The sequence below is a fragment of the Mustelus asterias genome, unplaced genomic scaffold, assembly GCF_964213995.1.
Source record: "Mustelus asterias unplaced genomic scaffold, sMusAst1.hap1.1 HAP1_SCAFFOLD_2201, whole genome shotgun sequence".
Taxonomy (NCBI): domain Eukaryota; kingdom Metazoa; phylum Chordata; class Chondrichthyes; order Carcharhiniformes; family Triakidae; genus Mustelus; species Mustelus asterias.
The window spans coordinates 11,673-38,784 of record NW_027592146.1 but is presented as its reverse complement, the minus strand read 5'-3'; the positions used below and the strand labels follow the sequence as shown (position 1 = coordinate 38,784).

Sequence of the window (27,112 nt, the reverse complement as noted above, 5' to 3'; positions counted from 1 at the left end):
CTGGGGTACATCCCATCCGGTCCCGGCGACTTACCAACCTTGATGCCATTCAATAGTTCCAACACATCCTCTTTCTTTATGTCCACATGCTCGATCCTTTCTGTCCTCCGCAATCCAGCAGTACAACCACCCAGATCCCTTTCCACCGTGAATACCGAGGTAAAGTATTCATTAAGCAGCTCCGCCAATACGCCAAATCGGAACTTCACATGGGAGGCTGAAGAATTCACTACCCCTGGCTCATTGTTAAAGATCAGAACAAGACACAATAATTCCCACTCCAATCCAACAAGGGCCTAAAGATCTGGAAGAGCTTGGCCATTTTCATAAATCTGTGCATCTTATCCTAGGTGGTCAGGTATTGTTAGTACATTGCAGGTTACAAGGCAGAACACTCGGGTCTTAACACAAAAAACCTCCTGACTCACTCTGAATAATGCCATGGAAAGTGAGTCTATTTAATATCGAAACATTCAAATGATTTGATATATTCGATAGAGAGAAATTATTTCCTCTGGTGGGAGTGGGCGGAGTCCGGAGGAAGGGGGCAGAAATTTTAAAATTGGAGCCACACCGTTTGGGGTGTTGTCAGGTACGCTTCTTCACAGAAGGGGAACAGAAATCAGGAACTCACTCCTCACTGCCCCAAGAACTATTGAGGCTGAAGATGAAATGAAAAATTTCTCAGCTAAGATTGACAGCTTTTTTGTTAGGTAAAAAAAATTAAGGGTTCAGGGTCCAAGATAGGCAGGTGGAGTTAAGACATACATCAGCCATGATGCAATTGAATGGTGGAACAGTCTTAAGGGGCTGAATGGCCTCCTCCTCTTTCTCGGTTCCTAATATTGGTATTAGATAGAGTCATAGAGGTTTACAGCATGGAAACAGTCCCTTCAGCCCAACTTGTCCATGCCACCCTTTTTTTAAACCCCTAAGCTAATCCCAATTGCCCACATTTGGCCCATATCCCTCTATACCCATCGTACCCATGTAACTGTCTAAATGTTTTTAAAAGACAAAATTATACCCGCCTCTACTACTACCTCCAGACACTCACCACCCTCTGTTTGAAAAGATTGCCCCTCTGGACCCTTTTGAATCTCTCCTCTCTCACCTTAAAACTATGCCCTCTAGTTTTAGACTCCCCTACCTTTGGGAAAAGATATTGACTGTCTAGCTGTGCCCCTCATTATTTTATAGACCTCTATAAGATCACCCCTCAGCCTTCTACACTACAGAGAAAAAAATCCCAATCTATCCAGCCTCTCCTTATAACTCAATCCATCAAGTCCCGGTAGCATCCTAGTAAATCTCTTCTGCACTCTTTCTAGTTTAATAATATCCTTTCTATAATAGGGTGACCAGAACTGTACACAGTATTCCAAGTGTGGCCTTACCAATGTCTTGTACAACTTCAACAAGACGTCCCAACTCCTGTATTCAATGTTCTGACCGATGAAACCAAGCATGCTGAAAGCCTTCTTCACCACTCTGTCCACTTGTGACTCCACTTTCAAGGAGCTATGAACATGTACCCCTAGGTCTCTTTGTTCTGTAACTCTCCCCAACGCCCGACCATTAACTGAGTAAGTCCTGCTCTGGTTCAATCTACCAAAATGCATCACTTCACATTTATTTAAATTAAATTCCATCTGCCATTCGTCAGCCCACTGGCCCAATTGATCAAGATCCCGTTGCAATCGGAGATAACTTTCTTCACTGTCCAGTATGCCACCAATCTTGGTGTCATCTGCAAACTTACTAACCATGCCTCCTATATTCTCATCCAAATCATTGATATAAATGACAAATAACAGTGGATCCAGCACTGATCCCTGAGGCACACCACTGGTCACAGGCCTCCAGTTTGAAAAACAACCCTCTACAACCACCCTCTGGCTTCTGTCAAGAAGCCAATTTTGTATCCATTTAGATACCTCACACTGGATCCCATGAGATTTAACCTTATGCAACAACCTACCATGCGGTACCTTGTCAAAGGCCGTTATCTTTAATCCCAATTGCCCACGTTTGGCCCATATCCCTCTATACCCATCTTACTCATGTAACTGTCTAAATGCTTTTCAAAAGACAAAATTGTACCCGCCGCTGGCAGCTTTAATTACGATCACTGGAGAGAATAAACTGCAAATTCAGGTGGCCCCTCACTAGCTGAAAGCACGTATCAATGAATCCAGGCAAAATCAGTATCCTGCCATCCAGATGTTTAGTGAGGGACCATCCTGGGAAGGGCCTCAGGCTCACTGAGCTCACCATTAGTCATCTCCATGAACTCGTTACTGGGAAATTGATGGTGTGATCTCTGTCACACTAACTGCTTAAGTTTTCTGATGAGCTTTCCTATTGGAGCAGGTTTTCCATTGCCAACACGATTGGACAGATTAACCCATAATGCATTGGCACGTATTGCATCAGCAAGTATTGAGAAGAACAACGTAAAGGGAAAGATGGAAGACAAGCTACGTACCCGACAATGTATCTGATGCAGCAGCAACCAGCCTGTTTTACTGTTTTAGCTCCCAGAAAAAACCTGAGCTACTTTGGGTTGGATTTATCTCCTTGGATTGTTTCCAGATCTGAATCAGTAAAGAGGAACGATGTCATGCAGCGGGTTAATTGATAGATCTGTAATCTGAAGAAGCTGCGTTTTAATCTGCACTCACTGATGTCTTCTTTATGAATCAATGTGAAGTAGTTTCACACAGAGTCTGACTCCCTCTCCCCTGTATTTAAGGGTTTTATTCGCCTGCACTTTGAGACAGCTCATAAACTTGTTCAGCCTTTGACTTAACATGTCAAGTTGCTGGTCTGATAAATGAGACAGGAACCATCTAAATGAGGATCGTTGGGTTGTGCTATATTGAGAATGTGGGCTAAGACACAATGCTGGCACGGAGTAGAGGGAGCTATATGCTGTGTCTTGTCAGTGTTACATTTGATCTCCAAGACCGCAGCCTAGATATCGACAATGAAGAGATGGATTTTGTGAATATGCAAGTGTAGGGTTGTCAAGTCTGGAGATTTCATCGCATGGTCTTGTCCATTCTAACATGGGAACCATGTCAATCGGATAACAAACTGTATTGACTGCCGGTGAAGCAACTTTTTATTTTTCTATAGCTAATAAACAAGTGAAGGAACACATTGTCTGTGGTGTGATGTTTCTTCTGGGTTTCCCCCACACTCTGTACTGGACACTCCAGGTCCATCCTGGAGGGTTGGCAACCCTGGCAAATGGGATGGGCAGACTGATTTTTGGAGCAAGTATTAGTAAAATAGGAACAGGCGGAGACTATTCAGACCCTTCGACCTGTTCAGTTAGATTGTGAGTGATATTAACAATAGCAATAACATTTCACGGTAATTCACAGGAGAATAATCAAACCAAAAGTTTGACACAAAAGCTCACCAGGTGATTTTAGAACAGGTGATCAGAAGTTTAGTTAAAGAGGTAGATTTTCAGAGCAACATAAAGGGGGGAGGGGAAAGTGGTTTAGAGAGAGAGTTTGAGAATTAATGGCCGAAGCAGCTGAAGACATGCCACCAGTAGTGAAGCAATTAATACTGGGGATAAGCCACAGGTCCATTTCCCTGAACAATTTTACCAAACAAAAATCTATCGATCATAGTTTTGAAATTTTCAGTTAATACCCCAGGAGTTTCAGCAGCTTTTTGGGAGAAGAGTTGCAGGTTTCAATAACCTTTTGCACTTTTCTCTTGGTAACGAGTGCAAAATTCCCCATGAGGTATCTGAGCATTGAACAGATTAATATCTGAACCTTTGTGCATCTTCAATTGGGTTTGTGTAGTTCTGTTCATGCAGGGATTTGTGGCTATCACACTTTGCTATTTTCTCAGAATTGATTTGCAACAGAATGTTTTTTTCTTATTAGATCAAGAAGTGGTTCTCCGTTTCCTGGTTTGTGCGTTTTGTTATCGAAGCACATAGCACAGAAGGAGGCTGTTTGACCAGTCTTGTGTGTGTCAGCTCTTTGAAACAGAAATCCAATTAGTTCCACTCCCCCCTGCTCTTTGCCCATTGCCTGCAAATTATTCCCTTTTAAGTATTTATCCATAGAGTCTTAGAATTCCTGTCATTCAGCCCATCGAGTCTGCACTGATTCACACCCGGTCTTACTCCATAATCCCACGCGAACCTACATATCTTGGGACACTAAGGGGCAATTTAGCATGGCCGATCCACCTAACCTACACATCTTTGTAGTGAGAGGGGAAACCAGATCACCTGGAGGAAACTCAAGGGAAGACGGGCAAACTCCGCAGAGACAGTGAGCCAAGTCAGGAATTGAACCAAGCGCCCTGGCGCTGTGAGGCAGCTGTGCTAACCCCTGCCTTTTCCAATGCCTTTGTGAAAATTACTTCCAATGCCCTTTCAGCTAATGCATTCCAGTAAAAGTTCATCAAAATCAACATACAGGACAAAAGGCAAATCAGGATGCTGGAATCAGAAACAACAACACAAAATGCTGGAAAATCTCAGCAGGTCTGACAGCATCTGTGGAGAGAGAATAGAGCCGATGTTTCGAGTCTAAACAAAGAACAAAACAGCACAGGAACAGGCCCTTCGGCCCTCCAAGCCCACGCCGCTCCCTGGTCCAAACTAGACCATTCTTTTGTATCCCTCCATTCCCACTCCGTTCATGTGGCTATCTAGATAAGTCTTAAACGTTCCCAGTGTGTCCGCCTCCACCACCTTGCCTGGCAGTGCATTCCAGGCCCCCACCACCCTCTGTGTAAAATACGTCCTTCTGATATCCGTGTTAAACCTCCCCCACCTCACCTTGAACCTATGACCCCTCGTGAACGTCACCACCAACCTGGGAAAAAGCTTCCCACTGTTCACCCTATCTATGCCTTTCATAATTTTATACATCTCTATTAGGTCACCCCTCATCCTCCGTCTTTCCAGTGAGAACAACCCCAGTTTACCCAATCTCTCCTCATAACTAAGCCCTTCCGTACCAGGCAACATCCTGGTAAACCTTCTCTGCACTCTCTCTAAAGCCTCCACGTCCTTCTGGTAGTGTGGCAACCAGAACTGGGCGCAGTATTCCAAATGCGGCCGAACCAACTAAAACATCAGACCCCAACTTTTATGCTCTATGCCCCGTCCTATAAAGGCAAGCATGCCATATGCCTTATTCACTACCTTCTCCACCTGTGACGTCACCTTCAAGGATCTGTGGACTTGCACACCCAGGTCCCTCTGCGTATCTACACCCTTTATGGTTCTGCCATTTATCGTATAGCTCCCCCCTATGTTAGTTCTACCAAAATGCATCACTTCGCATTTATCTGGATTGAACTCCATCTGCCATTTCTTTGCCCAAATTTCCAGCATATCTATATCCTTCTGTAGCCTCTGACAATGTTCCTCACTATCTGCAAGTCCAGCCATTTTCGTGTCATCCGCAAACTTACTGATCACCTCTGAGAATCTGGATGACTCTTTGTCAGGGCTAAAGACCTGCTGAGATTTTCCAGCATTTTCTGTGTTTGTTTGATCGTTTCAGACATTCATGGCACCTGAAGGGAAACTATGTTGATTCTGATGATTTTTAACAGTGAAACAGCAAGTTTTCCTCAAACCTTTTCACTTGGTCAGTACTGAGGGAGTGCCGCACTGTCAGAGGGTCAGTACTGAGTGAGTGCCGCACAGTCAGAGGGTCAGTACTGGGGGAGTGCCGCACTGTCAGAGAGTCGGTACTGAGGGAGTGCCGCATTGTCAGAGGGTCAGTACTGAGGGAATGCTGCACTGTCAGAGAGTCAGTACTGAGGGAGTGCCGCATTGTCAGAGGGTCAGTACTGAGGGAATGCTGCACTATCAGAGGGTCAGTATTGAGGGAGTGCCGCACTGTCAGATGGTCAGTACTGAGGGAATGCCGCACTGTCAGAGGGTCAGTACTGAGGGAGTGCCGCACTGTCAGAGGGTCAGTGCTGAGGGAGTGCCGCACTGCCAGAGGGTCAGTACTAAGGGAGTGCCGCACTGTCAGAGGGTCAGTGCTGAGGGATAGAACATAGAACATAGAACATAGAACATTACAGCGCAGAACAGGCCCTTCGGCCCACGATGTTGCACCGACCAGTTAAAAAAAAACTGTGACCCTCCAACCTAAACCAATTTCTTTTCGTCCATGAACCTATCTACGGATCTCTTAAACGCCCCCAAACTAGGCGCATTTACTACTGATGCTGGCAGGGCATTCCAATCCCTCACCACCCTCTGGGTAAAGAACCTACCCCTGACATCGGTTCTATAACTACCCCCCCTCAATTTAAAGCCATGCCCCCTCGTGCTGGATTTCTCCATCAGAGGAAAAAGGCTATCACTATCCACCCTATCTAAACCTCTAATCATCTTATATGTTTCAATAAGATCCCCTCTTAGCCGCCGCCTTTCCAGCGAAAACAATCCCAAATCCCTCAGCCTCTCCTCATAGGATCTCCCCTCCATACCAGGCAACATCCTGGTAAACCTCCTCTGCACCCTCTCCAAAGCCTCCACATCCTTCCTGTAATGTGGGGACCAGAACTGCACACAGTACTCCAAGTGCGGCCGCACCAGAGTTGTGTACAGTTGCAACATAACGCTACGACTCCTAAATTCAATCCCCCTACCAATAAACGCCAAGACACCATATGCCTTCTTAACAACCTTATCTACTTGATTCCCAACTTTCAGGGATCTATGCACACATACACCTAGATCCCTCTGCTCCTCCACACTATTCAAAGTCCTCCCGTTAGCCCTATACTCAACACATCTGTTATTCCTACCAAAGTGAATTACCTCACACTTCTCCGCATTAAACTCCATCCGCCACCTCTCGGCCCAACTTTGCAACCTGTCTAAGTCTTCCTGCAAACTACGACACCCTTCCTCACTGTCTACCACACCACCGACTTTGGTGTCATCAGCAAATTTGCTAATCCACCCAACTATACCCTCATCCAGATCATTAATAAATATTACAAACAGCAGTGGCCCCAAAACAGATCCCTGAGGTACACCACTTGTAACCGCACTCCATGATGAATATTTACTATCAACCACCACCCTCTGTTTCCTATCCGCTAGCCAATTCCTGATCCAATTTCCTAGATCACCCCCAATCCCATACATCTGCATTTTCTGCAGAAGCCTACCATGGTGAACCTTATCAAACGCCTTACTAAAATCCATATATACCACATTGCCGCATTGTCAGAGGGTCAGTACTGAGGGAGTGCCGCACTGTCAGAGGGTCAGTATTGACCGAGTGCTGCACTGTCAGAGGGTCAGTACTGAGGGAGTGCCACACTGTCAGAAGCTCAGTACTGAGGGAGTGCCGCACTGTCAGAGGGTCAGTACTGAGGGAGTGCTGCACTGTGAATGCTGCCATCTTTCGACGAGACATTAACGGAGGTTAATGCAGAAAGATCCCATGACACTCTTCAAAGGGAAATCGTGTTCTCCCCATCATCTTGGCCAATATTTATTTTTAAACCCATACCACACTACAGAATTGCTGTACAGAATTTGAGATCTTGCCATGCACAAATTTGCTGCTGTATTTCCTATCTGACACACTGACTGCACTTCGCAGGTACCTTATTGGCTGTGGTGTTTTGGGCTGTCCTTCGGTTATGAATGCAAGCCATAGAAATACAACTGTTTTATTCTATCCAAATTCTGGGGAGCTGCTGCATGCCCTGAAGGTCAGTCACCAAGTGGAATTATAGAATCTGTATCTCGCCGTACAGCCAATAATTTTTACATTGTTGCTTATAAATGATATCATTTAAATAGAGTCATAGAGGTTTACAGCATGGAAACAGGCCCTTCGGCCCAACTTGTCCATGCTGCCCTTTTTTTTAAAACCCCTCAGCTAATCCTAATTGCCCACATTTGGCCCATATCCCTCTATAACCATCGTACCCATGTAACTATCTAATTATCTAACTATAAATGTAACCAGAAACATTTCAATTCAGTTTTTGTTCCTTTCTTTTGTTACCTAGCCATAATCCCTTTAAAAGCAGCAGCCTGTATTTATATAGCCCCTTTAACATTGCAAACACCTGAAGGAGATTCAACAGAGGCAAAAGGAAAACCCGATATGGTCAAGGGTAATTAAAAGCATGGTCCTGGAGTTGAGTTGAATTAAGATTTTTAACAAACCAAAAACTGCGTGCAGTGTAAATGCAAGAGGTGTTGTTGAACTTGAGACTAACACAAGAGTACAAGTACAAATCAGGTTAGCCCTCAAGCAAGACTGGTGGCAATGGGGAATATCTAACAGATTCCCACCCAAAGTACCTTGCACTGGTTTTAAGGATAAAATTTTCTCTCTCTAAACTCCTTCACCATTGCACACCCTCTGAACTCTCTCTTTCTCTGACACCCACCTTATGTTCACTGTCACTCTCACCTCACCTTGATGGTCACACTACCCAGGAGGAGGAGAAGTAAAGAGATGAAATGGAGGGGGAAGGGTTAGCGAGGTTGTGAATGTGGGCTGTAGAAAAACAACTGTTTCATTCTACCCTAATTCTGGAAAGCTGCTGCACATCCTGATGGTCAAGTGGAATTGTAGATTCTGTATCTCACCGTACATTTAGCATTTACATTGTTGCCCATAAATGATATCATTTAAACGTGGCCAGTAACACATGGGGGCTAATAGGCAGAGGGCCTACGGTGGGAGAGAGCTGGATAAACAAATGCCTCCCGCGAAGGATGTGGGGAAGAATGAACTGAACCAGCAATTCTTATTTATAATGTCGGGTAATTTAATAAAATTCTGCTCCCTGCTCAGATTTCACTCACGGGGAGCACACCCCAGGAACCTGACGCAAACTTCGTGCACAAAGCTCGATCAGGGGTACATAATCAACCAATCATTTTCACATCGCCTATTATAAATGCGTGATGGAGGTTGAAAGGTCACCAATTCCATATATAGTAAGCTGTGAATATAATGATGCTGAGTGCAGCTTCAAACCGCGAACCCAATTCACCCGGAGACAAGCTCCTCCTGAAGGAGTCCTCTTACCTGCAGTTACTTTGTTCAAAGCCACCAGGGAACTCAGAATCTTGTTGAAGTTCTGTCCTTGGTAAAGGTCATTGGCATCAAAAGTCTGCAGGAAACCAAAAGAGAGGATGAATTCATTACTTTTTATTGTTAATACATTACTTCAATCTTCACAACACAGAGCTTCCGGAGGTGGGGCAGCCCGATGAACAAAAGTCAAATTTACAAGTCCAGGATATTTATAGTTGACAAGTCTTTCAATATTTAAAAGGAAAAGTCCCAACGTATTTCTGAATGCATCCATATCTGTGAAGACTTGTTTTCAATCCTGACAGCAGGCAATAAAGAGAACATGTACACACCCACCTCCAGCTTATCAAAATACACAGAATTCCTGTCTTTTCCACCTATTTCACCGACTCGGAAATCAGCCAAAAAAACCGAAATGTAGAATCACAGGAGTTATCTCTCTGGTCGCAATCAAATCCACAAAAACATTAGTAAGCTGCAACTGTAAAATTTTTGATGTAAGCATTTAATCTGGAGGCTCGCAGAAATCTCCGCCTCATCAGAGCACACTCCACAATTTCAGCTGTTATAACCTAATTTCATGCAACTCTGCAATTTTTAAAATACGCTAGATCATGGAAAGGATCGACCTGCTCTACCTTATAACACATTGGGCAAGAAGAACCTGTGAGCAACTTGGAAATGGAGCTGGATTTACTAACAATCCACTGCTGTATTTTCACCAACCACCTTACATTGCAACAAGAGCAGTCTAGTTTAAAAAGGATTATGGTCCTTACCATACTCTGCACAGTAGGATATTCCACATTTCAAATCAATCCCCTCAGTGCATGAATACAGGCTCCGTCCCTTGCACATACACCATGATGTCAGTGAGAAGCATGGACAGGAGGTGTCCTTCCCAAAGTTGGAATTTTGAGTACTTGTTGACTCTACATCATGTCTATCGCCTCCTCACAATGTGAGATCTCACCAAAAGACAGCAGCTTCACACAAGATACAAACCTCAGTGCAACTTCTGTCAAGATCCTTTGGCCCTATTTCAAAGATCTGCCCAGTGTCCTGGATAGCATTTCGTGATGCTGATTGAAGTGTTATCTGGTCAGTACCTCAATGCTGTTTGTGGGATCTTGCTGTGCACAAATTGGCTGCTGTGTTTCCTACATTACAACAGTGAACACACTTTGAAAGTATTCACCTTGAGGTCGTGAAGGATGCGACAAAAAATGCAATTTTCTTTTCTTGCAATTTTTGTCAATTAAATTCAAATAGGGGATCTTTACGAGAATTTCAAACTCCGCAATAAACTTGTGATGAGAGAGACTGGGTCAGGTCTGTGACTGTTGAACTCCTTCCATGTGTGGAACCATGTGTGGGGACAACATGGTGGCAGTGGTTAGCACTGCTGCCTCACAGCGTCAGGGACCCGGGTTCGATTCGGGCTTGGGTCACTGTCTGTGTGGAGTCTGCACCTTCACCCCGTGTCTGCGTGAGCTTCCTCCGGGTGCTCCAGTTTCCTCCCACAGTCCAAAAGACATGCTGGTTAGGTGCATTGGCCATGCTAAATTCTCCCTCAGTGTACCGGAACAGGTGCAGGAGTGTGGCGACTAGGGGATTTTCCCAGTAACTTCATTGCAGTGTTCATGTAAGCTTACCTGTGACACTAATAAATAAACTTTAAAAAAACCCATCTAACTGCTCTAAACTTAAGCGATAAAAAGGGTGAACTGGACTTTGTGCAATGTAAGATTGTGACAATTGCAAAAAAACCTATCCCTTATTAATGGCAAATTCTCCATTCAGTAATTCTGATCAATAGAAAACATGTAATTTTCTGATTCATAGAATCCGACAATGCAGAAAGAGGCCATTCGGCCCATCGAGTCTGCACCAACCACAAGCCCACCCAGGCCCTATCCATATATCCCTACATATTTACCCACTAACCCCTCTAACCTATGCATCCCGGGACACTAAGGGGCAATTTAGAATGGCCAATCAACCTAGCCCGCACATCTTTGAACTGTGGGAGGAAACCGGAGCACCCGGAGGAAACCCACGCAGACAGAGGGAGAATGTGCAAACTCCACACAGACAGCGACCCGAGCTGGGATTCGAACCCAGGTCCCTGGAGCTGTGAAGCAGCAGTGCTAACCACTGTGCTACCATGCCACCCATTGGCAGTGGCATAGTGGTCACTGGACTAGTGTTAGGATACCACATCAGAAACCCCAAGGTATATTATGAAGCCAGACTAGACCCCAACAATTTGCTACTTTGGCATCAATGTGCGGATAGGATGTTTCACTCCAGGTGCGATTCTACTGACACGTTAGGAAGCTTTTATCAAAGAAACTGTATTTAACAACGCCATTTAACTATAACAAATGAATTAGCTCAACTTTTAACAATATTTAAACATGGCAAGATATAATTCTTAACAGCTAACCTATCGCTATTAGTTCCAATCCAGCAATATTTCTCTTATAGACTTAAACCTCTCTTTGGTTAGCAGAACACAGGCATACTTGCTTGTGACTTGGGTTAACAATCTTGGAGCTTTCAGAAAGCCTCTGGAGAAAAAAAAAGAGATAGAGAGACTCTTCTTTCTTCCAACAGCTCCAGGTAGCATCTGCCCATTACTTTAAAATGAAAATGAAACTATTTATTCGTGCAAGCTTAGCTCCCCCCATTAACCATATGACTCTGCCCGTCAGTCAACCTAATCAAAAACTCACATGACTCTGCATACCGAGTCAAAAATCCCAGGAGTGCCTAAATAAGCAAAACGTCCATTAAGTCTACAAAGTAACACATTCCTAGCTAAAATCATTTATTATCCTGCATTCTCAGCATTTGAGCTGCATGTGTTCCCAGACAGATTGACTCTTGTAACAAAACACTGCATCTTAAAGCAGCCCTATCTTAAACATAGAAAATATAAAAACAGCCCAGTATCATCACACTAGTAATCCAGAGACTGGGGGTAATGCTCTGGGGACCCAGGTTCGAATCCCACCATGGCAAATGGTGAAATCTGAACCCAATCAGAAGTTTAATGATGACCATGAAACCATAGTCAATTGTTGGGAAAACCCATTTGGTTCACTAATGCCAAGAAATCTGCCATCATGTGACTCCAGATCCGCCGCAATGTGGTTGACTCTCAAATGCCTGCTGAAATGGCCGGGTAAGTTCAGACACTCAGTTTAAGGATGGGCAATAAATGTTGGCCCAGCCAGCAACACCCACATCCCAAAAACATTTTTTAAAAACTTGGCTCCAGGGCTAGAAGCTTGCAGTTGGGAAATGCAACTTTTCACCTGATAACCATGATAACATTGTAATTCCTGTTGATAGTAAAAAAACACAATTTCTAAATGAAGTGAGGAAGATTAGTTGCCTGGGAAACCAGGCCAAGTTGACTGAGTCAGGATGCAGAGGCTTTGTTTGAGGCATACACTATAATAAATTTACTGAAGACATTAGCAGAAACTCAAATTCCAGACTCTCATTATTACCCGCTCAGTACATCGAAAGTGAAAGATGTGCATTTATATAGCACCATTCAATACATCCCAAAGTACTTTACAGCCAATGAAGTCGTCATTGTTATAATGTAGGAAAAGCGGCAGCCAATTTGCACACAGTAAGATCCCACAGGCAGAAAATCAATGATTGGATATTTTTACTAATATAGTCTAAGGCATAAATATTGGCACTGAGGTGAACTTCCCTCAACGTTCCTGAACTAGAGGCAGGAGAACATCAGTTTAACATCTCATCCAAAAGATGGAACAACCTACGGTGCAGCCATTGAGTGAGTATTCCCTCAATACGTAATCAGCTTGGATCACCTGCTCAAGTCTCTTGACTGGCACACGATTGTAAAACATTCTAGCTTCAAGGTAAGGGAGTGTTACCTACTGAGCCATGGCTGATCCTCTATATCCATACAGTGGTGTGAACGTGGCATTCACTCACACATGGCTAAACTGAAAGCAAAGATACATTTAAGGGGGAGCTAGATAAACACACAAGGAACGATGGACGAGAGGTTTATGTTGCTGGAGTGAGATGAATTAAGGATGAGGAGGCTCGTGTGGAGCATAAACACCAATGTTGACCAAGCCTGTTCCTCTGCTGTAAATACCATGTAATAATTCTTTCAATGTCCCACAGATAACTGGTTCAAATATCCTCACATTGAATCGTGGGGAATACAATCCTTAATTCAAAGATAATTCAAATGATTATCGTTTGTATTGTCAAATGCAGCTTTGCATCTGAGAAATTCACCTTACTGTCATTCAAAGTCAAGTCACTTATGTGATCATGTAGACAGTTGCTATATATATAAATATATATATGTTAGAATTTTGATGTTTCTGTATAATGTCTCAGCTTTATTCTACAGGCAGTGTGTCCGGGAAAACATTTAGCTCAAGGGTTGTAAAAGCAAGTAAATTACTCGATTCAGCCAGGAATTTGTTACTTTGATAGGGTTACATAGAACATAGAACATTACAGTGCAGTACAGGCCCTTCGGCCCTCGATGTTGCGCCGACCAGTGAAACCAATCTAAAGCCCATCTAACCTACACTATTCCAATATCATCCATATGTTTATCCAATAACCATTTGAATGCTCTTAATGTTGATGAGTCCACTACTGCTGCAGGCAGGGCATTCCACGCCCTTACTACTCTCTGAGTAAAGAACCTACCTCTAACATCTGTCCTATATCTATCACCCCTCAATTTAAAGCTATGTCCCCTCGTGTTAGCCATCACCATGGACTGTAACAGTTTCAAAAAGGCAGCCTAGCACCACCTTCTCAAGGACAGTTAAGGATAGGAATAAGCATTGGCCCAATCAGCGACACCGACATCCCTGGAATGAAAAAAAATTTTTAATCTACAAATTAATCGACTTTTGTTTAGACTAAAGATTCCTTGGGAACTTGATTTACAGGGTCATGTGATAATGTGATAATGTGCAGAGCTGGGTCTATAGCAGAGAGAAAGAAGTTTTTGAAGTTTAGAGTTGGAGTTTTAGCTGGAAATTGTTTGAAGACAAAGGCTTCTGCAAGCTACTCTGAAACTCATCTCTCTCTCAGAAAACCCAAAAGCTGTCTACACTTACTGTAGCAAGTATTGTTGTGATTGCTAACAATATTTAAGGTGGCCTTTGAGTCTGTAAGAGGAATATTGCGTATTTGGAACTGGGACAGTGATAAGTTAGAAATTAAAATTGTTTCCTGTTAGAATTATATTTAAATTGTATTATGAATAAAGATTGTTTTGATATAAAAATCCCTATTTTGACAATGGAATCAATCCTGGAGTGAAGCCCCCTTTCCTCACACTTTTGCCAAGAATGAAAAATTGTTGGGGTCTAGTCTGGCTTCCGAATATAACTTGGAATTCTGGTCCAGGACCCTAACACTTACCAGACTTAATAGACTTTTCCCTTGTGGAGTATTTCTAATTTAAATGATGTTATAAATTTGTCTCGATTCAGTATCTCACTGAATTTTTTGCATTTTATATAATTGTCTGCAAACATGGCTAACAGTTTTAGCCTGGAAGCACAGTCAGCATTGGGAGTTTCTACCATTCAGAGCCCTCACGTGACTTCCAGTGAGTTATTCAGCACAATTCTGTTAAAGCATACATAATAAAAACAGAAAATTCTGACATAATAAAAACAGAAAATGCTGGATAAACTCAGCAGTTCTGGCAGCATCCTTGGTGAGCGAAATAGAATCCGTTGACTCTTCCTGCAGTGAAATATATCATAATCGGTAAAGCACAGAGGTACAAATACTTACTGTGTGGCGGATTTGGGCAAAATTGGACAAACGTATAATTTGCTCCTTGGAATCTCACTGACACAACTGTCCACTTTTTCCACTGTTTTAATCTTTGTTCCCCGGCAGGGTCTACTCTCCTCATAGGAGACAGCATTGGGAATCTGTTTCCAGGTTTTAGGCAACACAGATATTGGGTAAGATTTAGTAGATCCATTCATCGTGGGTGCAAATCACATCATGGGTGCTAAATCTCACGAGTGGGCCATAATGGATTTGTGCCAGCAAAGTCTCGGTTTAAGATCTTCTCTGTTCCACGCCGGCACCATAATCAGGTTCATGCCCAGAATGGATGCAAAACTAATTTGTATGAATTTAAATTAATTTAAATATAATTATACTGCTTTACGCCACAGTGTCGGGCCCTGCGGAGCGCTCCTTCCCCACCGGCATGGTGTCACACCAGTGCAAATCACTAAAGGTTTTCCAATAATAAGCAGTAGTCAAGGTGACCATGCCAGGGGTGCAAAGTACCCCGAGGCACCAGGGGTCCTGGGCATTACCCCCGGCAATGCCGGTGGCATGTTTACCTTCCTCCAAGTAGGGGGGTTCCCCTTGTGTCTGCATGGGGGTTTGGGGAGGTGTGTGTGCCAACGACAGTCTGAATGGGGGGTAGAGTGCCCCGCTACTTCTGTGGTATGGGGTGGGGGGGGGGGGGTGGAAATTGCCCCAATGCTTTGTGGGAGGAGGTTCTCTATGGCCTTGGGGTGGGGGGGGGGAATCTATTATTTTTACCCTTTAAAGATGGCATCCTGATCTCTATGGAGCCGGCCTTGCCAGCTCTAGCAGGCCCCGCCCTGCCAGAATGATGGCGCAGCCCCCCACTAATCCGCTGATTTTTTTGACAGAATGTCAGAAGACCCGGGCAGAAAACCTGGCTGTGTTTCTGGAGAGAAGCATGCCGGTTTTCAGTCAGAACCTGACACTTTGCCATTTCTTTTTGGAAAATTCCACCCTTCATCTTCCATGATACATCAAAAAGAGAAGTCTAGGCTGACTCACCACACACGTTGCCAAGCCACAGAACTTGCAGCACATGAACTAACACATCCTACTAAAATTAGAAAGAAATGCTGGGCTGAATTAAAACTTTCTAACCAGGTGCAACATGTAGAGCCTGAAGCCAGTGTTGTTAAAGCAACAATTTGGGTTGTATTGCATTACTGAACAAGACATTGTGTGTGACTTACAGATGTAGATGTATTTCTGAAAAGAAGAAAGAATTTTAGAATTGACTGTTGATCAATTTGCTTAGGTTTATAAAATCGAAGTGAGTTACAGACCTTGTTGTTTTATATTACATTACTGAGAACTCCCAAGTTCCGGGCCTATGGTCAATGTTTACAGACTGTTGAACGATTGAAGAGGATTGGCTTTAACCATTAGATGAGTTGGTAAACACAACAATGTAAATCGGGTCAAACCATTTTGATCTGATGTGAAAACGAGGCAAGGTTCTTCTCAGACAAACGAGTACAACATTCCAGCAAGTTCTCAACAATACAACTGAACAAGAGGCACGTTGAAAACTGTCTGTCCACGCTCTGTTGTCACAGCCATGCAACACATCGAAATCAATTTTTCCAACATAGAGCCTGATGTCCATAATAAACATACATTCCTTTCTGTGCACAAGCAAAACAAGAAAAGTGGCCCAACCAAGGTTTAGAAAATAAATTAAAGATAGTATAAATCCAAAGAGGTATCTGATAAAGTTGCGTAAAAAAATAGCAAACCTGGGATTGGGAGCAGTTCAAAATTTAGCAAAGGAGGACAACGAGATTGATTATGAGGGGCAAAATAGAGTATGAGAATAAACTTGCAAGTAACATAAAAGTTTCTGCAAGTGTATAAAAAAAAGTGAAGGCCAAAGATGTGTAGGTTTTAGTTTAGTTTATTGATTAGTGTCACAAATAGGCTTACATTAACACTGCAATGAAGATGCTGTGAAATTCCTAGTCGCCACACTCCGGCACCTGTTCAGATCAATGCACCTAACCAGCACGTCTTTCAGACTGTGGGAGGAAACCAGGGCACCCGGAGGAAACCCACGCAGACACAAGGAGAACGTGCAGACTCCACACAGACAGTGACCCAAGCCGGGAATCGAACCCAGATCCCTGGCGCGCTGTGAGGCAGCAGTGCTAACCACTGTGCTACCGTGGGATTAGGTGGATTAGCAAGGTAAATATGTGGGGTTATGGAAAAGGTCCTGGGCTCTATTCGAGAGTCAGTGCAGATTCGATAGGTTGAATAACTCCTTCTGCACTGTAGGGATTCTATGAAAACAGGGAATTACAGACCAGTTACCGTAACTCCAGGAGTAGGGAAAATGCTGGAGTCTATTATAAAGGATGAGATAACAGGACACTTAGAAAAATCAATGGGATTAGACAAAGTCAACATGGATTTATGAAAGAGAAATCATATTTAACAAACCAACTGATATTTTTTTGAGGGCATAACTAGTAGATAGATAAGGGAGGACCAGTGGAGGTGGTGCATTTGGATTTTCAGAAAGTCTTTGATAAAGTCCCACATCAAAGGTTAGAATCAAAATTAAAATACATAGAATTGGAGATAATATATTGGCATGAATTGAGATTTGGTTAGTAAACAGGAAACAGAGAGTAGGAATAAATGGGTCTTTTTCAAAGGGGCAGGTGGTGACGAGGGGTTCCCACAGGACCAGTGGTTGGGCCCCAGCTATTCACAATATACATCAATGATTTGGATCAGGGAACCAAAAGTAATATTTCCAAGTTTGCTGATGATTCAAGTTGCGTGGTGAGGAGAGTGTCAAGAAGCTTCAAGTTAATTTAGACAAATTAGTGAGTAGGCAAGTACATGTCAGGTGCAGTATAACATGAATAAATGTGAAGTTATCCACTTTGGTTGGAAAAGCAGAATGGCAGGATATTATTTAAATACTGATAGATTGGGAAATGTATACAAAAGGACCTTGGTGTTCAGTACACCAGTCACTGAAAGCAAGCACGCAGGTGCAGCAAGCAGTCAGGATGGCAATTGTATGTCGGCCTTCATCGCAAGAGGATTTGAGTACAGAAGCAAGGGTGTCTTTCTGCAACTGTACAGTGCCTTGGTGAAACCACACCTGGAGTATTGTGTGCAGTTTTGGTTTCCTTATCTAAGAAAGAACAAAAATAGCCATTGAGGCAGTGCAGCAAAGGTGCTGGGATGCTAGGATTGCTGCATTAAGAGTGATTAGGTCGACTGGGCATGCATTCACTAGAATTTAGTAGAATGAGAGGGGATCTCATTGAAATATATAAAAGTCTGACAGGGATGCACAGGCTGGATGCAAGGATGATGTTCCCTCTGCCAGGGACAGGCGGCAGGGGGTCGAGATCAAGGGGCCACAGTTTCAGGATGCAGGGTAGGCACTGAAATGAGGAGAAATTTCTTCATTCAGAAGGTGGTGAACCTGTGGAATTCTCTACCACAGAAAGCTGTGGAGGCCAAATCCCTGAATATACTTAGGAAGGAAACAGATAGATTTCTAGATTCTAAAGGTATCGAGGGGTATGGGGAGAGTGCGGAAGTATGGCATTGAGATAGAGAATCAGCAATAATAATGTTGAATGGTGGAGGAGGCTCAAAGGGTCGAATTGCTTACTCCAGCTCCTATTTTTTCTGTTTTTGTGAGTGGAAACTTGTAAACTTGGTTTTGCAATGTATAACCTTCTCCAGCCCAACTGACTCTACTCCTCATTTTCCCATATACAAGCATGACAAGTACAAAAACTAGTCCCGAATGTCTGACTTCTTAAAATGGGGCTGAAATTAAGTCCATCGCCCATGGTCCAATTATCCTCCACACTCTGACCTCACTTCACCTGAAGACCACACATGACCTAGCACACCTTCTCCTTTGTTCTGCAAAGCAATGTGAAGCATTAACCCATAGTAATAATTAAATCAGCAAATTAATGGAATCTGGGTGTCCTCGTGCATGAATCACAAAAGGTTAGAACTCAGCTACAGAAAGTAATCATAGAGTCATAGAACAATACAGCATGGAAACAGGCTGTTTCAGCCCAAACGGTCTATGCCGACCATGGTGCCCTCCCAGCTAATCCCAATTTCCCATGTTTGGCCCATAACCCTCTAATCCTTTCCCATCCATGTACTTATCCAAATGCTTTTAAAATGTTGCTATTGAAAGTAATTAGGAAAGCTAATGGGGTGTCACTGTTTACAGTAAAGGGAACTGATTACAAAAGTAGGGGGTTATGTTCCAGTTGTACAGGGCATTAGTGAGGCCACATCTGGAGTACTCTGGGCAATATTGGTCTCCTCATTTAAGGAAGGATGTAAATGCATTGGACTAATATAAGGAATAGGTGGGTTGTCTTATGAGGAAAGGTTGGACAGGCTCACCTTGTATCCGCAACAGAAATACAGAAAAGATTAGCAGAGCCCCAGCTGCTTACTTTTCTCTACCTGGGCAAGGACAACTTCCTGGAACAATGACAAAGTTAGAAAGGAATCTAAGATCATTCAATTACTCTAAGCAATGGCTGTGTTACAATCCTTCACAGCACTCTATTTGTGAAGATGCAACTGATCACAAGGTGCCTGATGCTGACCTAATCTTTCTCAATTTACTCTGAGTTCTGATGTTAATTTTAGCAAGAAGCATAAATCTCCATCTGGAAGAAATAATTGGCCCATCAAACCAATCTTCCTGGAGTCCTGCTCATTTTATCTGACAGTGTGGGTATTTGCCCAATGTCGGAATCCTAGAAACATACAGCACAGCAGATGGCCATTCAGCCCATCACACATGTACCAGCTCTTTGAATGAGTGAATTTACCCCACCCACCTGCTCTTTCCCCATTGCCTTGCAATGTTTTCCTTTTGAAAGTGATAATTGAATAAATGTCCACTGTCCTTTCAGACCTTCCCCTATCACTGTAAACTCCTCAGGCAATCACCTGTTCGGTAGCGTTCCTTTGTTTCCCCTTAATCTGCATGTTCCCATATTTCAGGTGAGAAATTAAACCAAGACCCAGACCCACCCCTGACCAACCTGGATGGACATCAAAGATGCCACAGCAGGACTTAAAGAGGACTTGAAGGTAAATTATTGATCTGGTTAGGAAACCGGTTGAGTGATAGGAAACAGAGTAGGGATAATGGACAGAGAAAGTCATTGGCAGCATGTGACTAGTGGTGTCCTATAAGGATCTGTGTTGGGGCCTCAGCTATTCGCCATATTTATTGGTAACTTAGATGATTGGCTAGAAAGTCACACATCCAAACTTATTGATGACAACGATAGGCTGTAAACAGTGCAGATGGAAGCATAAAATTACAAAGCAATGCTGATGGATTGAAGGAATAGAACAGTGGCAAATTCATTTCAATTTCATTTGTATGCTCATCCACTTTGGACCTAAAAATGAAAGAACACGTTCCAAATAGTGAAAATATAGAATCACTGGCAGTCCAAAGACGCTTAGATATGTCCTTAAAACATCACGAACAGGTACAAATAAAATCAAAAAGGTTCATGGAGAGCTGGCCTTTCTATCGAGAGAACTAGAATACAAGGGGGCAGAAGTCATGCTTTAGTGAACAAAATCCTGGTTAGAGTACACCTGGAGTTACTGTGAGCAGATCTGGACAGCACACCTGAGGAAGGATATACTGGCCTTGGAGTGGGTATAGTGGAGATTTACCAGAATAATCCTTGGAGTCCGAGGGTTAATTTATGAGGAGAGATTACATAAACTATGGAACTTAGACATTTAAGGATGATTTGATCAGTTTCCAAAATATTAAGAGGAACAGATAAGATAGATAGAGATAAATTATTTCCACTGTTTGGGGACCTAGGGATAGGACACATAATCGAAAGATTAAAGCCAGATTTTTCAGGAATGAAATTAGTGATCTTATCTCCAGTTTACTGCCTTCCACCCCTCACCCCCCTCCATCCCTTGACTCCTTAGAGATCAAAAACCTGTCTAACTTAACCAGGAATATATTCAATGACCCAGCTTTCATTGCTCTCTGTGGAAGAGAACTCCAAAGAGTAACGACCCTGAGGGAAGAAATTCTTTCCCATCTCTTAAATGGGACCAAATGGGAGACTCCTTTTTTATTGTGTCCCTAGTTTTAGATTCCCCCATGAGGGGAACCATCCTCTCAGCATCTATTCTGTCAAGTCCTGTCTGAATGTTATTTATACATTTCAATGAGACCGCCTCTCATTCTCCTAAACTCCAATGAGTATCGGTCCAACCTTTCCTCTTAAACCTTGTGAACCTTCTCTGAACTGTTTCCAATGCAAGATGATCCCTCCTTAAAGAAGGAGACCAGAACAAGGGGGCAGAAGCTTTAAATTAGAACCAGGCCATTCAAGGGTGATATTAGGAAGCACTTCATCACACAAAGGGAGTGGAAATCTGGAACTGTTTCCTGAGCGTGCTGGGAAACATTGGAGCTTTCAAGGTTGAGATTGATAGATATTGTTGAGTAAGCGGACCAAAGGTACATGGAGCAAAGACAGGTAAGTGGAGTTGAGGTACAATCTAATTGAATGACAGAGCAGGCTTAAGGAGCTGAATGGCCCCCGTTCCTAAAGCTGCCATAGTTCTGTAGTGCTGCCATTTTGGATAAAGATACTGTGCTTATCAATTCCAATCAGATCAGTCATAACCATATTGAGTGGCAGAGCAGGCCCGAGGGGCAGAATGGCCTACTCCTGCCCCTAGTTTGTATGATCGTAATATAACTGGGCCAACCAAAGCACAGAAGCAGTGGAAGCTACTTTTACTCAGTTTTTCATGGCCTTTGTTGCAATGAAAATTTACCTCTGGATATTTAAATGTGTCAATCTTTCATAAACAAATACTTCTGAATAAAAGGATCTTTGTTCTCATTCGCAACAGATCAATGACAAGTTAGTCAGCTGATCACTGAGCACATTTAACTGAGAAATTTCCTCTCAGTTGATAGCACTGATGTGCAGGACACATTCTACACTGTGAAAGTAACTTCAGCCCAGGAAAAATTCAATTGGATAAATAACTACTCAAATTTATATTTCACCTTTAATGTAGGAAAATGTGCCAAAGTATTTCACAGGAGCACCATCGGGCCATAACTGACACTGAGCCAAAGCAGGGGAGACCAGAAAGAGTGATTCTAAACTTGGTTAAAGAGCAAGGTATAGACGGAACTGGGGAGGTTTAAGGGGAAGGCAAATAAGATACAGAGTTTTACATAAAAGGACTAATAGTTGTGCCATTGGATGCTTCTAAAAGGTTATTCTGTCCAAGAAATAATGAGTGCGTGGGTGAATGGGTGTGACCAGCAGTGATTAGGAGGCAGTGCAGGCCCAGCCTGCCATGGAAGGTGTCTGGGACAAAGATTTTAGGACAGGTGACTGCCTGGCTCCTGTGTGTCAATGAGAATTCCAGAAAGAAACATTCGCTGGATAAAAACAACCGGTTGTTAAATGGGGAGATATGAAAGACACTGAGAATGAGTGTGAAATCTAATATCCGTATGTTGAGGAAAGAATGAGTCTGAAGCCAGCCTGCATCTTAAGACAGATTGCCAAGTTTGCAGAATAAAGACACAGACTCTTCCCATTCACCCCCAACACGCAGTATGAAGACCTTTTTATATACTCTTGGATTGTAGCCCCAATACTTGCCCAATAAGGGACAACTGTTCTTGAACAGCAACTTAAAGCATGTACTCTATTGCAGCACAACTCCAACATTAACAATACGTAGCGGAGAAAAATTCTGATAGTTTGGTAGATAAAGCTGTGACTTTGCACCATCACTGTCTAAACCAACCTGACATTAAACATAGAAATAAAGAAGATAGGAGCAGGAGGAGGCCATTTGGCCCTTCGAGCCTGCTCCGCCATTTAGCACAATCATGGCTGATCATCCAACTCAATAGGCTAATCCTGCTTTCTCCCCATAACTTTTGATCCCATTCACCCCAAGTGCTATATCCAGCCGTCTTTTGAATACATTCAATGTTTTGGCATTAACTACTTCCTGTGGTAATGAATTCCACAGGCTCACCACTCTTTGAGTGAAGAAATGTCTCCTCATCTCCTTCCCAAATGGTCTAACCCGAATCCTCAGACTGTGACCCCCCCCTGGTTCTGGATTCCCCCACCATCGGGAACATCCTCCCTGCATCTACCCTCTAGTCCTGTTAGAATTTTGCAAGTCTCTGTGAGATTCCCGCCCCCCCCTCATTCATCTGAACTACAGCAAAAACAATCCTAACCCAGTCAATCTCTCCTCATACATCAGTCCTGCCATCGCCGGAATCAGCCTGGTAAACCTTCGCTGCACTCCCTCGAGAGCAAAAACACCCTTCCTCAGAAATGGAGGCTAAAACTGCAGACAATATGCTCGGTGTGGCCTCACCAAGGCCCTGTGTAATTGTAACAACACATCCCTGCTCCTGTACTCGAAACCTCTCGCAATGAAGGCCAACATACCATTTGCCTTCTTTACCGCCTGCTGCACCTGCATGCAGTGTAACATTAAATCACATTCCACCGAACCCACGTCAATCGACTGAAGAGGAAGCAGGACAATCTGATAATCTTGCCACAATTACATAGGACTTTGGTGGGACCACACCTGGAATATCGTGTGCAGTTTTGGTCTCCATATTTAAGGAAGGATATACTTGCATTGGAGGCGGTACAGTAAAGGTTCTCCAACTTGGTCCCTGGGATAAGAGGGCTGTCCTATGAGGAGAGACTGAGCAAAGTGGCTGAATATTCTCTGAAGTTGAGAACAATGAGAGGTGATCTCATTGAACCATTTAGGATTCTGAAGGGGCTTTAAAGGGTAGACACAGAGGTTGTTTCTGCTGGTCGGGGAATCTAGAACATGGGGGCACAGTCTCAGGATAAGGGGCCAATCATTTAGGACTGAGATGAGGAGAAATCTCTTCACTCGAAAGATTGTGTATATGTGGAATTCTCTACCCTAGAGGGTTGTGGATGCTCCATCATTGAATCTACAGACAGCCTTTCATCAATCAGAAGATCTTTTCCTTTCACAATCCCAACAAAAAAAAGTGTTTATTCCAATGATTCAGCGCAATGGTCTAATTGTAAATGATTGACCAATAACAGTAACTGACACAGCTCAACTGGGAAGCTAAATATTAAATAACCATCTAACCATTAAATGATGTACAACTTGTTCATTATCTCCGCATTGTCAAAACAATTCAAATAAGTCAGCAGCTTAGATCTCTCACAAAACTTCTCTACTGTTCCTCCTTTAAGATAATTTGTGAAGGTGGCACAGTGGTTAGCACTGTTGCCTCACAGCACCAGGGACCCATGTTCAATTCCCGACTTGGGTGACTGTCTGTACGGAGTCTGCACGTTCTCCCCATCTGCATGGGTTTCCTCTGGGTGCTCCGGTTTCCTCCCACAGTCCGAAAGACATGCTGGTTAGGTGCATTGGCCATGCTAAATTCTCCCTCATTGTTCCCAAACAGACACCGGGGTGTGGCTACTAGGAGATTTTCACAGTAACTACATTGCAGTGTTAATGTAAGCCTACTTGAGACTAATAGATAAACTTACGAGTTCAAAGTATTTGAAATCTCCTCTTGAAATGTCCTTGTTCTGCTTGCTGTCTAATATGGTCCAATTACTTCTGTGTGAAACACCTTGAGATGTCTCTATGTTAAAGGCACTGTATAAATGTGAGTGATTGTTGTTGTTTCAGAGTACACATGCCCACTCACATCGCAAGTAACATATCAGAGTAATTGAGCAAAAGTGTTTTGAAGGTGGTCTGTTTCCTTAAAAACAACAATTACATTTCAAAGTCTGTGAAATCAGAGGTGTTGTATTGGAGGACTGGGAATGCTGTGATTAATCATAGAAACCCTACAGTGCAGAAGGAGGCCATTCAGCCCATCGAGTCTGCACCGACCACAATCCCACCCAGCCCCTATCCCTGTAATCCCACGTATTTAACCTGCTAGTCCTCCTGAACTAAGGGGCAATTTAGCATGGTCAATCAACTAACCCGCACATCTTTGGACTGTGGGAGGAAACTGGAGCACCTGGAGGAAACCCACGCAGACACGAGGAGAACGTGCAAACTCCAATTGGTGCACACTTTATGTCATTTAGTGACATTCAAAGAACAAAGAAAATTACAGAACAGGAACAGGCCCTTCGGCCCTCCAAGCCTGCACCAACCATGCTGCCTGATTTAACTAAAACCCCCTACCCTTCCGGGGACCATATCCTTCTATTACCATCCTATTCATGTACTTGTCAAGACGCCCCTTAAAAGTCACTACCGTATCCGCTTCCACTACCTCCCCTGGCAACGAGTTTCAGGCACCCACCACTCTCTGTGTAAAAAATCTGCCTCGTACATCTCCTTTAAACCTTGCCCCTCGCACCTTAAACCTGTGCCCCCTAGTAATTGACTCTTCCACCCTGGGAAAAAGCTTCTGACTATCCACTCCGTCCATGCCTCTCATAATCTTGTAGACTTCTATCAGGTCGCCCCTCAACCTCTGTCATTCCAGTGAAAACAAACCAAGTTTCTCCAACCTCTCCTCATAGCTAATGCCCTCCATACCAGACAACATCCTGGTAAATCTTTTCTGTACCCTCTCCAAAGCCTCCACATCCTTCTGGTAGTGTGGCGACCAGAATTGAACACTGTATTCCAAGTGCGGCCTAACTAAGGCTCTATAAAGCTGCAACATGTCTTGCCAATTTTTAAACTCAATGCCCCGGCTGACGAAGGCAAGCATGCCGTATGCCTTCTTGACTACCTTCTCCACCTGCATTGCCACTTTCAGTGACCTGTGTACCTGTACACCCAGATCCCTTTGCCTTTCAATACTCTTAAGGCTCCTGCCATTTACTGTATATTTCCTATCGGTATTAGACCTTCCAAAATGCATGACCTCACATTTGTCCGGATTAAACTCCATCTGCCATCTCTCTGCCCACGTCTCCAACTGATCTAAATCCTGCTGTATCCTCTGATGGTCCTCATCGCTATCCGCAAATCCACCAGCCTTTGTGTCGTCCGCAAACTTACTAACCAAACCAGTTACATTTTCCTCCAAATCATTTATATATATTACAAACAGCAAAGGTCCCAGCAGTGATCCCTGAGGAACACCACTTGTCACATTCACCCACAAAGTGAGAGACAATATAAACCTCTCAGCTCCTGCCTCATACAGTCAAGTTTAACCTGCGTCAGAAAAAAACCCAATATAACCATGAGTAAACAACTTGTATTTATATAGCACCTTCAGCAAAATAAAACACCCCAAGGTGCTTCAGAAACTTATCAAGCAAAATCTGAGACGGAGCCATTAGGGTGAAAAACTCAATAAACAAAGTGGCTATATGAATGGATGTAAAAGTTCCACCCTGCCCCTCCCGCCCTCTCTCCTCTGCTCCAGCGCTATACCCTCCCCAAATTCACTCGCCCTTCACCCCTCTCTCTGCCCACCTGCTCACAGTGAGAGTCATAGAGATATACAGCACGGAAACAGGCCCTTCGGCCCAACTCGTCCATGCCGACCAGATTTCCAAAACCAAACCAGACCCATTTCCTTCTAAACCTTTCCAATCCATGTACCTGTCCAACTGTATTTTAAGTGTTGTCATTGTACCCGCCTCTACTACCTCTTGCCTCTATGACTCTTGTGCTCAGAAAGTAAACAGGTTCCTCCTTTACCAGTTTGGCAAATAATAAACATTTCACACACTCACCTCCACACGAAGCACACCACAGCATTTCAAAAACTCTTTAATGTTGCTCAAACATTCTGCTTCTGTCTTGGGCTCCTGATGTATCTGCAAGATGAACACACGGATAGAACGTGAGTGCCCAATGTTAGCTGAACATCACAGGCCCCTGCAAATCACAGCACCGAACTCAAATCTGTGACAAAGCATACCCAGCAGGTACCCGGTACAAAGGATTAAGGAGACAGGCTCAGGAAAGGGACGATTCCCACATTCAACAAGAGTTTTGGAAATACAAAGTTTAAAATACATGGAGTAACAATCTGCATTTATATAGCACCTTGACTATAGTAAAGCATCCCAAAGCTCTTCACAGGAATGGTTGAACAA

General features: G+C 43.4%; 1 protein-coding gene across 1 annotated transcript in view; it reads right to left on the bottom strand.

Annotated features, from left to right (window-relative positions):
• Positions 1–26,830, bottom strand: part of LOC144489447 (rho guanine nucleotide exchange factor 7-like) — a gene marked incomplete at both ends in the record, with an annotated part of 50,192 nt that extends 23,362 nt beyond the window's left edge. Inside the window, 2 exons of the mRNA XM_078207309.1 lie at positions 9,078–9,162; positions 26,747–26,830. Of these exons, the coding sequence (XP_078063435.1) occupies positions 9,078–9,162; positions 26,747–26,830 (169 nt within the window). The remainder of the gene's footprint in view (positions 1–9,077; positions 9,163–26,746) is intronic.
• Positions 26,831–27,112: the final 282 nt, after the last annotated feature.